Raw genomic sequence first — 12,442 nt, forward strand, 5'->3', positions numbered from 1 at the left:
CTACCAAGTCAAACAAATGATTAAAAATAAAAACCCAGAAAACTTGTAAGATTTTATTTTATTTTTCACAATTGCAGGCACGTTGTACACGTTACAAAGTAAATAATTCTTTAAAATTAAATGGACGATGCAAAAAAAAACTCCACTCAACCTATTTGTACAATGCAAAAGGGTGGTAAAACTAAAATCGTGCGACAAAAGTTAATGGAGTCTAGCTCAGTGAAAAAGGGTCTTGTTTTGTAGATTGGAGGTCTCAAGTTTGAACTGCTATTGTATCTTAGTTGTGCCTATGTGTGAAAAATCATCATCTCCTGTAGTTTAAACTATCGCTTGTACTTAAAAAAAATTGTGCAACAAAGAGAGCAACATGTTCTTATTTCCAAGAGTTAATTTTCATGTCCTATTTTCAGCAAATCATGCCATCATGTAGCTCAATTATTTCATTTCTTTTGCCATTCACAGACAATGCAGCATAGCATGTTGACTACACAAAAAGCCTCCAAATCGCTATTCAATTATGGGATCCTTGTGAAAATTGCTCACACTAGTTGCCTCTGTTTTTTTTAGGGAAACCTACACCCCTAGGCCTCCTCCAAAATTGCCCTCTTATTCAATTATGATACGACTCATTTTGAAGCTTTTCGGACTTGTGCATGCAAGCCAAATTATTTCTACCTAGTTGGCTGTTTGTAGGATCAAATTATTGGGCATACCTACAAATAAATTTGTAACAGAAACAGAAAGGCAACTCTGCCTTTTTGGCAAATGAAATTGAAATCTACCCAAAATGCTAAGGTAGCTTCAGTCAATATTCAAGACTAAGAAACACTACAATTCAAATGAAATTGAAAAACCAACTTTGACACATACTGATAATATCCTACAATTTTTCTTTTCTAATTTTTGGAAACATTCAAATCAGCAAGGAATCAACAAAAGACTCCAATTGACCATGATCTTGATCTGCCTTGAGATCCTGCTCATATTCCCCACAGATTTTCCATGTCATAGCAACTCTTTCTGCAGCTGCAGCAGCTTCTTCAGAATTCTGACTCCTGGCAGGGTCAAACACTTGAACAAAGTCATAACAATCTTCAACATTCTCACCACAAACCAAGCCCTCCCCAAAACAATCATCGTCTTCCTTCTTCATATCATCAGACCAAGACGCATGAAAATAATTAGGAACTTCTGCATCATAAAACCCAACTTCTTGTTCATGATCTCCCTCTCCATCACAAAAAGACCCAACTGGGGTTTTAACTGGAGACACCCTAGTAGGCTTTGGGAGATGAAGTTTGGTCCTTTTTGTTGTTGCACCAATATTTTCTTGGTCATCATCACTTTTCTTGGCCTCCTCAGCTTGGACACATTTTGATTTTGGTTTTGGTGCAACTTCTTGAGTGCTGGTTTTTTGGATTCTGAGTCTTTTGGCGATGTGGGTGTTCCAGTAATTCTTGATCTCATTGTCAGTTCGACCAGGAAGCCTTCCAGCAATGAGAGACCAGCGGTTGCCGAGAAGGGCATGAAGCCTCACAATTAGGTCATCTTCCTCAGGAGTTATGTTGCCTCGCTTTATATCAGGCCGCAGATAGTTCATCCATCTTAGCCTGCAGCTCTTCCCACATCGAAGAAGCCCTTCATTTTCCACACCAAGAATTTAAAGAAGGAAAAAAAACCCAATAAACCAATTGTTACAATACAATTTATAAGACCAGAACAGAAAGGAAGAAGAAGCAAAGAAGCTGTTAGACTAAATGAATAAATAAATTACCAGCTTTATTAGGCAAAGAACTCCAATGGCCTTCACCATGGGACTGGATGTACTGAACGAGCAATGCGTCTTCTCTGGCCGTCCATGAACCTCTATGCAGACCCACCTTTGAACAACAGGGTGCTCTGCCCATTTTATGGAGGACAAAGACTCTCTGCTTCAGCCTAACCAAGACTCTCAAGACAGAGGACCACACCACCTTCTTCAGATTTTATACCATGAGCATTGTTGTGACATTGTGAACATTAATTCTAGAAATGCCACAAGTGCATTTTCATACTTTTCCTCATTGACTAATTGGAGAATAATTTACATGTAACGAAATCTCAATTTGCGTATCTATGCATCTCTCACCGCATGATTAATGAATTATTTGTACATATAAATGTTAATTTATGTCATTTTTTATTATATTTTTCTTTGCAACCAAAACTTACACGTCACATAGGGTACATACTATACTAGACTTTCATTGCTTTATCCAATCCTATGATATGAATCACATTTGTCATGTATTTCATTCACATTTAATTCTTAGAAGATGTGTTACATGTGCTCCTCATGAAATTTTGTCACCATTTAAAAAGAAAAGCTTGTCACATAAGTTCTGCATTTTTCGTTTGCCCTAGTTTCTTTCCAGACATGCGGTGGGTCCATGCCATTGACATGCACATCCTTAACACCAAAGAGGATTTGCTTCATGATAAATAGGGTTCGTCTTCAATCTTATTCTCGAGTTGTATTTTGGTCTCTTAATTAAATAGTTTACAAATTCTTTATTAATTGGTCTATTGGTCATACTGTTACATTATGTCAATATTACCGTTAATTTGAGAATTAAAATCGTCAATTTATACTAAAATGTTAACCCTTAATTAATTAAAATCTAGATGAAATGCTATAAAAATCAGAAAACTAAAAACTGAAATGCCCAGTGGTAAATAAAATAAATAAAATAATTATTATTTTAAAAAAAAAAACCAAAAAATTAAAAATTAATGAAAATAAAAACCCACTAGAACCCTCCCCCACGTCCATCTCTGCCGTAAGAGTTTTATGGTAAAAAGTGAAACATGGAAGAAGTTGATGTCAAACAAAGACTCGCCAACAGTTGATTGTTGAAAATGAATCAATATTGAAGAGGGAGGATCTGCTAATTGCTGGAGAGTCAACTGATCCGTGTGGCTTTGATCGAGGATGAGTAATGGAGGCTTGATTGGAGGAAGTCATGTCTGGTCTAATATCTGCAACGCACCCGACAAAACAACAACAAAGTTAAAAATGACCCGCGTGCGAGCGACGGTGGCTCCGACGAGGCAGACGGTGACGTAAGGATTGCTGGTGATGATATGGTGGTGAGAGTGGTGCGGCGTTCCAAGCGTAAAAGGCTTTAGGCACGCTGTGAAGAGGCGGTGAGGATGGAGCCCTTCTCTAGAACAGAGGGAAAGTGAAGAGGGAAGAGAGAGTATAGAGGGAGATAGGGCAGAGGGGAGAGAGGGAAAGGGGGAGACGAAGGGGAGGAGAGATGGCGCTGCAGGTTTTTTTGTTTTGTTTTTTCTCCAAAAAACTTATTTTTATTTTTTTAGCTATCAAAAGTCCTATTTAACCCTAAAAATGTAGCATGTGCTGCTCACATGATTTAATTTGACAAAAAATGTCAGGGTAGGACTAATTCGATGAATAATAAAGAGTTTGTGGACAAATAATTTAGTTGATGGACCAAAATACAACTCGAGTATAAGTTTGAGGATAATTTGAGTAAATAATCATGATAAATAAATAAAAAAATAATTTATAAATATAAATTTTAAATATATGGGCACACCATATAAAATATTTCAATTAATTAAATTATTCCACACCATATAAATATTTATTTATTTCAACTTGCCTCTTAATTTTAGAAGCAAATTAAAATAAATATGTTATTGCAAATGGAAATGGATCTCTAACCTCTCACCAAACCAGACTGCTTCTCATTGAATACCACATCATTCTCACTTGCAGGCATATCTAAGTAGTTAGTAGCAGATCATAACCGTTGCAGCATGTGGTGCCCTACATTACATTCCACACCATATTTATGCTCTTTCATTGTCCTAAGCTCACATTTCAACACACTTGTCTTTCTTTCATTCTTCTTAATGCATGACAATTAATCTACTCAAATAGCATCCAATGCGAACGCTTTGAATTATCTGAAAACACTTTTGGTCTATAGTCCTCCCACCCCTTAGCTATGAGCTTTAAAAATTGTTCTCTCAACCTCCTAACGTACTGATATAGCAGCTCCTCCCCATTTTTCATAATTATTCACACTTGTGACATTCTAATGTTCAAGTAAGTCATTCTGAAGCCTCTGTTTCCCCCATCATAATTAATGAGTGCTTATCATTCTTAGTACAGTAGAGCGCTATCAATCACAGCCGCCCACCACCCTTAAAAGCCACAGATTCTACTGCAGCAGAGCATTTAAAAAGAGAGAAGTCGAAGGGAGAGCATTTAGCCGAGACGGAAGAGCAACCACCCAAACCACCCAAAATTTAATTTCATTAATGAAATGTCAAGAAGACATACAATAATGTTTCTGAGTGCAAAGATTTCAGAACAGAAGATGCCCCACAGACACCTGTATTATACACACTTGTAAAAATATATGATATACACATCTCCTAATCTAGGGGATTAACTGCCTGCCACATAAAACTCAGTATAATTTCTGCGCTGAAAAACCAACAAATTAAAGAATCATATAAATTTTACTTGTATAAGATGTTCCAATACAAAAAAGCAATTCCACCAGCCGCTTGTGGACACCTGGTGGGACTGCAGGTGAATTGGATCACTGTTGCCGCCTGGCATGACCTGACTGGACTACAATACATTTGGTAATCTTCAAGGGTGCACTTCAAGGGTGCACACTAGGCAAACTGTCAATGATACTGCATTGTACAAGCACCAAGAATTATTTAGCCAATACCAGCGGTGATTGCAAGGATGCATAATCACTGTCCGTCTTTGGGGATTTTAACGACGAATAGGTGTACCGTAATTGTGGTAGGTTCTAATACGTCCGTCCCAGCCGGCAGTGACGATCACAAGGCCCCACAAATTAGGACCAGACATGCTCTGACAAGCACTCTTCAAAAATTTGTAGTCGGATCTACACATTGTTGGGGAGACGGCCACCGGACTAGAATTTACAAGTTTCTCCTCAGGCCAAGTTGCAGTGCCCTTTGGCAAGGCCTCCAACAAAAACCCACGACCCAAAGAGAAGCAATCGGGTGAAGAGAGGTGCATTTTCTGTTCTACTTTCTCATCGAAACTGAGATGCTTCAGCTGATTATCAAGGCAACTTCCCGGCATGTCCCCAGTGAATCTAGGGGATGGAAGTGTTCCTGGAATGATGTTCACACCATTCCAAGGTATAGCAATCATTGAGTTGTGGGACACAAAACTCTCACAAGACCATATGTTCCTCGGTCGTGAAGAGGTCATGTCCTGGCTATTATAGTTCCAGATGCGAACATTTGAATCCTCGCTTGCTGAGACAATGTGCGTTCCGTCTGAGGTAAAAGATGCTAACATATGGTTTCCACCATTTCGAAGACCTAATGAGAATTGATAAAAACAATCAATGATAGAATCGAAGGAGACTTTGGGGGTGGGGAATAACAATAACTTTATAAAAGAAGAAGAGATGACACATACCCCTAAATTTGCAGACGACATCAACCCCATAAATTACACGGACTACTGAATCAGCAGAAGTCACCATAACTTGGCTTGGGTTGCTTGGAGAAAACTGGGGAATCATATTACATTAGTATACTGCAGTAAAGTAAAGAAGTGAAAATGGAAGAAATAACATAACCAATTGTCCATAACCACCTGAAAGCCAGTTATCCGTTTTCCAGGTGACTTCTTCTTGCCCTGTATGCTTATCGGAGCATCCAACTCCAGATGATTATCTGAAAAAATTGAAACCATGATCATGAACTACTCAGATAGAATAAGACAAAACATTAACACAAGCCTTAGCAGCCCATGGGTAGATCTCGCCTGTACAAAATTGCCTTGCAAGAGAAGGATGCTAAGAGCTCAAACACTAAATCAGAAAGTTGCATATAATGATCTAACATTAGACATTTTGAAATATCAGGCCAGATTTTTTTTATTAAAAAAAAACATATATATATATCATGTAATAACATATCAAGAAAATCATTTCATGTTAACAGAATTTGCAGGGAAGATAAGGAGAAACTAAAGCATTTAATTATCAGGATTTCCCAATTTACTATTAGGTTTCACAAATCTGGTTTTAATTAGAAGCGCCATGGTAGCATGCTATTAAGAAAATTTCACTATTAGGTCTTCATACCTATGATGTTATAAAAACAGCAGTTTCCAGTCACAAAACCGACGATTCCTCCCTGCAAATATCAAATAACAAAGTCATATAAACAAAACCAGTTTGTTTCATGCTTAATTTTTCATTGTCAAGCAAAAAATTCCAACAGACCTTTCCATCAGGACGATAAGATACAGCAGTGACTATCTCACGAACATCAATATAATCAACAACCAGACAACGAATAACTTCCCAGATGCGAACTTTTCCATCTATTGAACCGCTGATGAAGTAATTATCATCCAGAGGGTTGAAATTAACACATGTCACTGCAACAAGTATCACAGCTTTAGATAATCATTGCAGAACTACTTGAAAATGAGAGAGAATTGAGAACATAACGCTATAGAGAACCAGCATAAACCAAGTTATTGATTCACTACATTGTAAAAGAATGCAAACAAGTAGCAAGGCTCACCATAATTATTGTGAGAGAAAACTCTCAGGCATCTGTCACATCCTACTTGCCATAGACGAACTGTCTTATCAACAGAGGATGAGAGCAGAAACTGCAGCACACACAAAGAAGACAAAGAGAAGATTAGTTTCACCAAGTTCAGTAGATTAAAACAAACTTTGGGGCAAAGAAAAATTGCAATAGGGAATAAAACCCAATACTAACCCCTTTCTTTGACCATGAGAGATCTAAGACCTCCCTGCTGTGTCCCCGAAACTCATGAACAGGCTTCTCCAATAAACGGAATATCTTTGGAGGAAAAATGACACATGTTGAGTCCGATGATCTCAATCTCTGTGCCTTATCTTTATCCACATTTGGAGAGTCTAACTTAGAAAACGGATTTGTTTTGAAGTATAAAGAAGAAGGATCACCAGAAATATCAAATTTGTTGAATCCCTCATCCTCGATCACCTTCCACACGCGCACAACACCATCTTCACCAGCACTTGCCAAGTATTTCCCATCAAGACTGAACTTCATGGACAAAATTGTACCTTCATGAGCAGGAAAATCTTGCCCAGCATAAAGTGAAGACAGTTCTTTGGTCCGTTTTTTACTTGGATAAACTCGGACTCTTCGCATACCTGTTCCTGATGCAGATTTAAGACTGATGGGGCTCAATGCAGCCTCATGTTTATCAACAACGCACATCCCAATTCCTAATTTCCTTAACCATCCCCTTTTAACTTTCTTTTTCGCATCAAGAAAGAACCTAGCATTATCAACTTCTCTCTGCAACAATTGCTGAATTGAAGGAGATGGTGCTGGTGCATGGTTTGTATGAATCTCCTCAACACTAACCAATTGATTTAGTCCCACTTGACCTAATCTGCAAAGCCTTCCATCCTGACCCAATTCATTCACAATGATATCCATTCTCTGATTTAAAGTCCTCACTGCACATCCAAAATTCTCATCCAAAGCACCATTTCCTAGGGACTCCCGAGCTTCATTTGACAGAGCAGATGCTGTGGACTGGCTTGAGCAAGACGCCTCTTCCAATCCCGAAGTTCTCAACACCACACAGCTATCTTCTTTTATTCTATCAATACTCAGTTCAATTTTTTCAGCACAGTCATCTCCTGCTTCTTCTTCCATGATTAAATTCCGATTCAAATCTAAACCCATCCATTGCAGGAACTTATGGCGGCGCTCATGAACACTATCCAGGTTCTTAGCCCAAACCTCATCATACCTCAAGAAACCTGAAGTACTAGAACTAAATTCATCACAACCATCTGAACCCCAATCCGAAACAGAAGACAGGTCCTCACGGGTATCATAAAATTGATCCTCACGCTCTTCACTATAACTCCCCATCAATTCACTGTTTTCCCCTCTTTGTTTTCAACCCATGAGATCCTGAGTCAAAAACTAAAAACAATGAGAAATTTCAATTTTGTTCTAACCTCACAATTAGATAACAAAAAACACAGATCCTGAAATGATCCTATCTTCAGTCCAAACATATGATTTTCTCACAAAACGCAAACCCAAATCAGAAAAAAGAACAAAGGAAGCCAAACCCAACAGATTGTTTCCAAAACCAAATGAAAATCACAATAAAAAAAAGTACAGTTTTGCTCACCTGGGTCACCACCAAACTTCGGTCAAACCCCAGAAATCTAATCCCTCATAGGGATTTCCACTTTCTCAACCCCTTCTAATTTCCCTTTCTCCGTCATCAGCAAAAGTTCCCACTTGAGGAAGCAAAGAATACTCACAACATGAAACTTTAAACAAATGAAATAAACTAATACACTGAAACAAACATAAAATAATAGACAAGACAGAGAAAAGGGCAAAAATTTGCCTCGGTTTGTGCGCCCGTACCAAGAAGAGAAGAGAAGAGAGTGGAAGGTGCTCCTTGTTTGCGTTGTGTTGTGTGTCTTTTTTCTCTATCTTCCTCGCTCATCCACACTGTCTGATACAATTTGATTGGTACGGAACGGATCCCCCAAACCTTTGTAAAACTGTGGTCTTTGTTTTACTTAGTTTTAACTCTTTTGAGTTCCCTTTTTCCAATGACCACGGTTCTATTTTTTTATTGTTTTATTTTTAACCAAATTCTGGGATTGGATTTGGGTTTGGGTCTTGGGTTTTAGTTCTGGTTTTTACTAATGACGTCTTTTTCCCTCCAATTATTACAGCATGAGGAGGAGTGTCTGCACTTTCATATTTTCTTTTTCTTTTTCTTTTTCTAGAATCTTTAGTTGGAAAAAAAGAAGTGGAAATGACTTTTCAATAACGTTGAATTATTTTAAAAATAAAATAGAGCTATTCATATAGCAAAATTAGGTAAACAATTATACGCGTGATTGTCCTTGAAGCCTCTAAGAACTTTGTTAATTCAAATTTTCAACCGTCCAAATGTTGAAATGAACAACACCGTACTATTGTTTAATGTTTAAACTTACTAAAGCAATCAACAAGTATCCCTTCTCTTAAAATAAGGTATGTATGACACATCGGTGCATATGTTAAATTAAGTATGTAATAATTATCTAACTAGTTGTGTAATGAGAGCTCCAACACGTACATAAAATGTAGGTTGGAAGGCATGAGAATGAATAAGGAAAAAGGGTTAAATACCTTTTTGTTATTGGATTTTATACGAAAATTCAATTTGGTCATTGAGAAAAAAATTAGTCAAATTGGTCACTATGTTTGCTAAAATTTAAAATGTATTCAGTTACCTTCCGTTAAATGCTGTTTTTATTTTTTATTTTTTAAGAAGCACATTCAATCTTCTTCTTTTAACTCAGTATTTTTTCCAATAAACCATAATTGGTTGAGTTTGAGGAAGAAGACCACAATAATAAGAATAATAATTGCACTTAACGAAAAATAAAGAAATGTTTATAAATTATAAATTTTAGGAAACGCAATGATCAATTTGGCTAAAGAAATTTCACAGTAACGAAATTAAATTTTCGTGTCAAATTCAATGATTAAAAAAAAGGTATTCAACCCTTTTTATTAAAAAAAAATTCAACAAAAGATGGAGTTGACGAACCTGGATTAGTAAAAAGGAGCTCATTCTGTCCCGCGTGTCAACACCCCCTATTGACTACGAAGTCTTGGTCGAGATTTTTGAATTGAGAGTTCTTCTAACAACGGGCCCACTTTGAAAGGTCAAGTTCTCGTGAAGTTGAAGCAAATTAGGTTAACAGTTAGCCAAAAAAAAATTTGTTTTTATTTCATGTTTTCAATAGTTTTTATTTTTTAGGCAATGAAACTTTGTCACCAAAAAATAATTAAACAAATGTATGAGCATGACCGGCCACTTCCATCCAAAACCAATAATAAAGAGGCAGACAACAATGATTTCTTAATAAAGTTATTTTGTTCTTTTCTTTTGTAAATAACATGAGATGTCCCCACACTCGAATGATAGGATTAATTCTCGCTCGGAATTCAATTCGTTCCTGATCACAAAATACTTTCAACGAATTTCTAACCCCTGCCATTGAGGCACTAGATAGCTCGCCAGTTGAAGGTGGTAGGTGGCAGTTTGCCAATCACACCACACCTTGTGGTTAAGTTATTTTGTTACTTTGATTTTAGGTCAAATTACTTTTTAAAAAATTACACAAAAACATACAAAAAAGAAATATGGATAAATTATTATACATTTGTTTTATTTTCTGCTATTTTTTTTCTTTTGTCAAACTTCTTGTGTGGGTTTGAAGCAGTCAAACATATGCCATGAGACCTTTTGAACCTTTGGTTCTTTCCAAATGAGAAATATTTATATAAAAATAATAATAATAATAATCAATGCCATTTGAATAAGCGCCAATCCCCTTTCAACCTTCGTTTAAGATGATCTCAATTAATTTCTTAGGCAGCCTCAGTTTATGAAAATTATCAATTTCATTATTTTGTGTGTATGATGACACACTGAAAAAAATTGAAAATGAAGGCCCTTTTTTGAATCCCAAACTTTTATTAGAGTTGTATTTTGTAATTAGCTCCATTTTCCCTCACTGATGCGGGAATGATTTTGTGGACGGTACTGGAAGACACAACGAATAGAATCTTGCCTCTCCAATTCTAATGGCCCAGAAAAGAAATAACCAATAGGCTCAGACGTTGCAAAACATTTATGCAGGCCCTGCCCCTGTTGTACACTAAGCTGGCTTAGCAGTCCTGGGCCTTTTCTACAACATTTTTTGCTTTCTTTCGAAAATACCACATTATTGATCATATCTCGACAATAGCTCGAGCTTCAATAACGCATTTGAGTTTCACTTTTGAGGAAGATATGATCGGCAATGTAATCAGTAAAATGTTATAAATAATTTAAAAATTAAAATTAGAGTACATTGGCAGACTTTACAAGGCCTTTCGAACTATGGAGAAGATGCAATTGGGTCTTGCTAGAATTCATTTTCCAAGTTGCCAGAGGCCCAAGAAAATAAAGCTAAGAAAGAACCAAATAAAATACACTAAAGATCATTAGGGTTAAGCCAGTGAGGTATAGCTCAGTTCATTGAGCTCTTCCACCTCCATCTATTTGAGCAAATGTTCGAAACCTCAAACATCCAATGAATATTTTGTATAAACCCACCTCTTCCTTGTAATAATAATATAAAAAATCATTAGGGTTAAGATTGAGAAATTGTAAACGTTCATAACAACAATGAAAACCGACAAACACGAAATTACAATAATACAAACACACAAGGCTTTTTTCAATGTAACGACGTCCCTTTAAACCCCAAAGAAGAAGGAAAGCCGAAAGCTTACAGAAAAATCAGCAACCACAAAAAGGATGTGGTGGTCCAAAAGTAGCACTTCTCTGCGCCCTATTTAGGGAGACTATGGGGTTCCATTCTTGGAGGCTTTTTAGGTTTAGTGCGGTGGTGAGGCCCTCCTTCTGTACACACACACTAGAAGACATTAGACACCAACCAATTAAGTGGTGATTGTTTCAAAAATACTTGATTTTGTGACCCTTCAATCTTTCATATGGTTGCAATGTCTGCATCATAGTTAGCCCTTGCAGTTAGTAGTTGACTTGGATAGTCGCTATAGTTGATTTGTGGTTCATTAGGATTTATAAGCAATTGTGTTCCTAGCTAATTAGTGGAACTTTGACAAGTTTGTCAATTAAGTACTCAAATTACCTCTCTCATGGTCTAGGCCCGTCACCACCTTATCGGTGACTCAAGGCGATCCCTATAAATTTTCTAATTCATTTTTAAAGAATGGCTTAAATGATTCTTAGGCCTAGTTCGGGAATGATTCTAGGAGCTATGCGGAGAAGCACTATATATAATCACTTTAAGTGATTTTAAGCGATTTCAAGGAAAATCACTTCACACGTGCTTCTTCATAAAATCACTTAAAACCACTTAAAGTGATACATACAGAAGTGATTCTCTGTAGAAGTGAGTTTGACCAATCCAGAATCACTCTCAAACGTGTCCTTAATTTTAGTATTGTGGTGTCATTATCGACAATTTTTCACCACTCGACGTCCCTCTATTGTTGATTTTGAATACTATACCCTTCTACTGATTAATGATCACGCCTATCTTGAAATTTAACATTGTAGTGGTTGAATTTAGAATACCGGCTACTAAATAATAGGGCACTCATGGATGCTTGTAATTTGGGAAACAAGAAAGGAAGAATATTTTGCACTTGTTTACAAATAGAAGTAAAATTTTACGCGTACAAGAAACACACATGTTACATAATAATTCTTTTATGTTTGACTTAAAATGACGGGCAGATATCTTTCATTGTTATTAACTTATTCATGGCATCTTAGCACCCACGAATA

General features: G+C 36.8%; 2 protein-coding genes across 3 annotated transcripts; both read right to left on the minus strand.

Moving 5' to 3' along the window:
* Positions 1-771: 771 nt before the first annotated feature.
* On the minus strand, positions 772-1,981 carry LOC117627282 (transcription factor MYB1-like). The gene is made up of 2 exons (XM_034359281.1): positions 1,775-1,981; positions 772-1,638 (listed from the first exon to the last, which is right to left on the minus strand). The coding sequence occupies exons 1-2, from the start codon at positions 1,905-1,907 to the stop codon at positions 914-916; spliced, it is 858 nt and encodes a 285-aa protein (XP_034215172.1). The 5' UTR covers positions 1,908-1,981; the 3' UTR covers positions 772-913.
* Positions 1,982-4,499: 2,518 nt separating this feature from the next.
* Positions 4,500-8,603, minus strand: LOC117627281. Of its 2 annotated transcripts, XM_034359279.1 has the most exons (9): positions 8,482-8,603; positions 8,237-8,348; positions 6,811-8,010; positions 6,607-6,697; positions 6,300-6,457; positions 6,159-6,210; positions 5,666-5,745; positions 5,486-5,579; positions 4,500-5,385 (listed from the first exon to the last, which is right to left on the minus strand). In XM_034359279.1, exons 3-9 carry the CDS (start codon positions 7,966-7,968, stop codon positions 4,802-4,804), a joined length of 2,217 nt encoding a protein of 738 aa, XP_034215170.1. In that variant the 5' UTR covers positions 7,969-8,010; positions 8,237-8,348; positions 8,482-8,603; the 3' UTR covers positions 4,500-4,801. The 2 variants fall into 2 exon arrangements, with proteins under 2 accessions (XP_034215170.1, XP_034215171.1); XM_034359280.1 differs by having other exon boundaries at positions 6,811-8,022; positions 8,237-8,603.
* Positions 8,604-12,442: the final 3,839 nt, after the last annotated feature.

The sequence above is a fragment of the Prunus dulcis genome, chromosome 5, assembly GCF_902201215.1.
Source record: "Prunus dulcis chromosome 5, ALMONDv2, whole genome shotgun sequence".
Lineage (NCBI taxonomy): Eukaryota > Viridiplantae > Streptophyta > Magnoliopsida > Rosales > Rosaceae > Prunus > Prunus dulcis.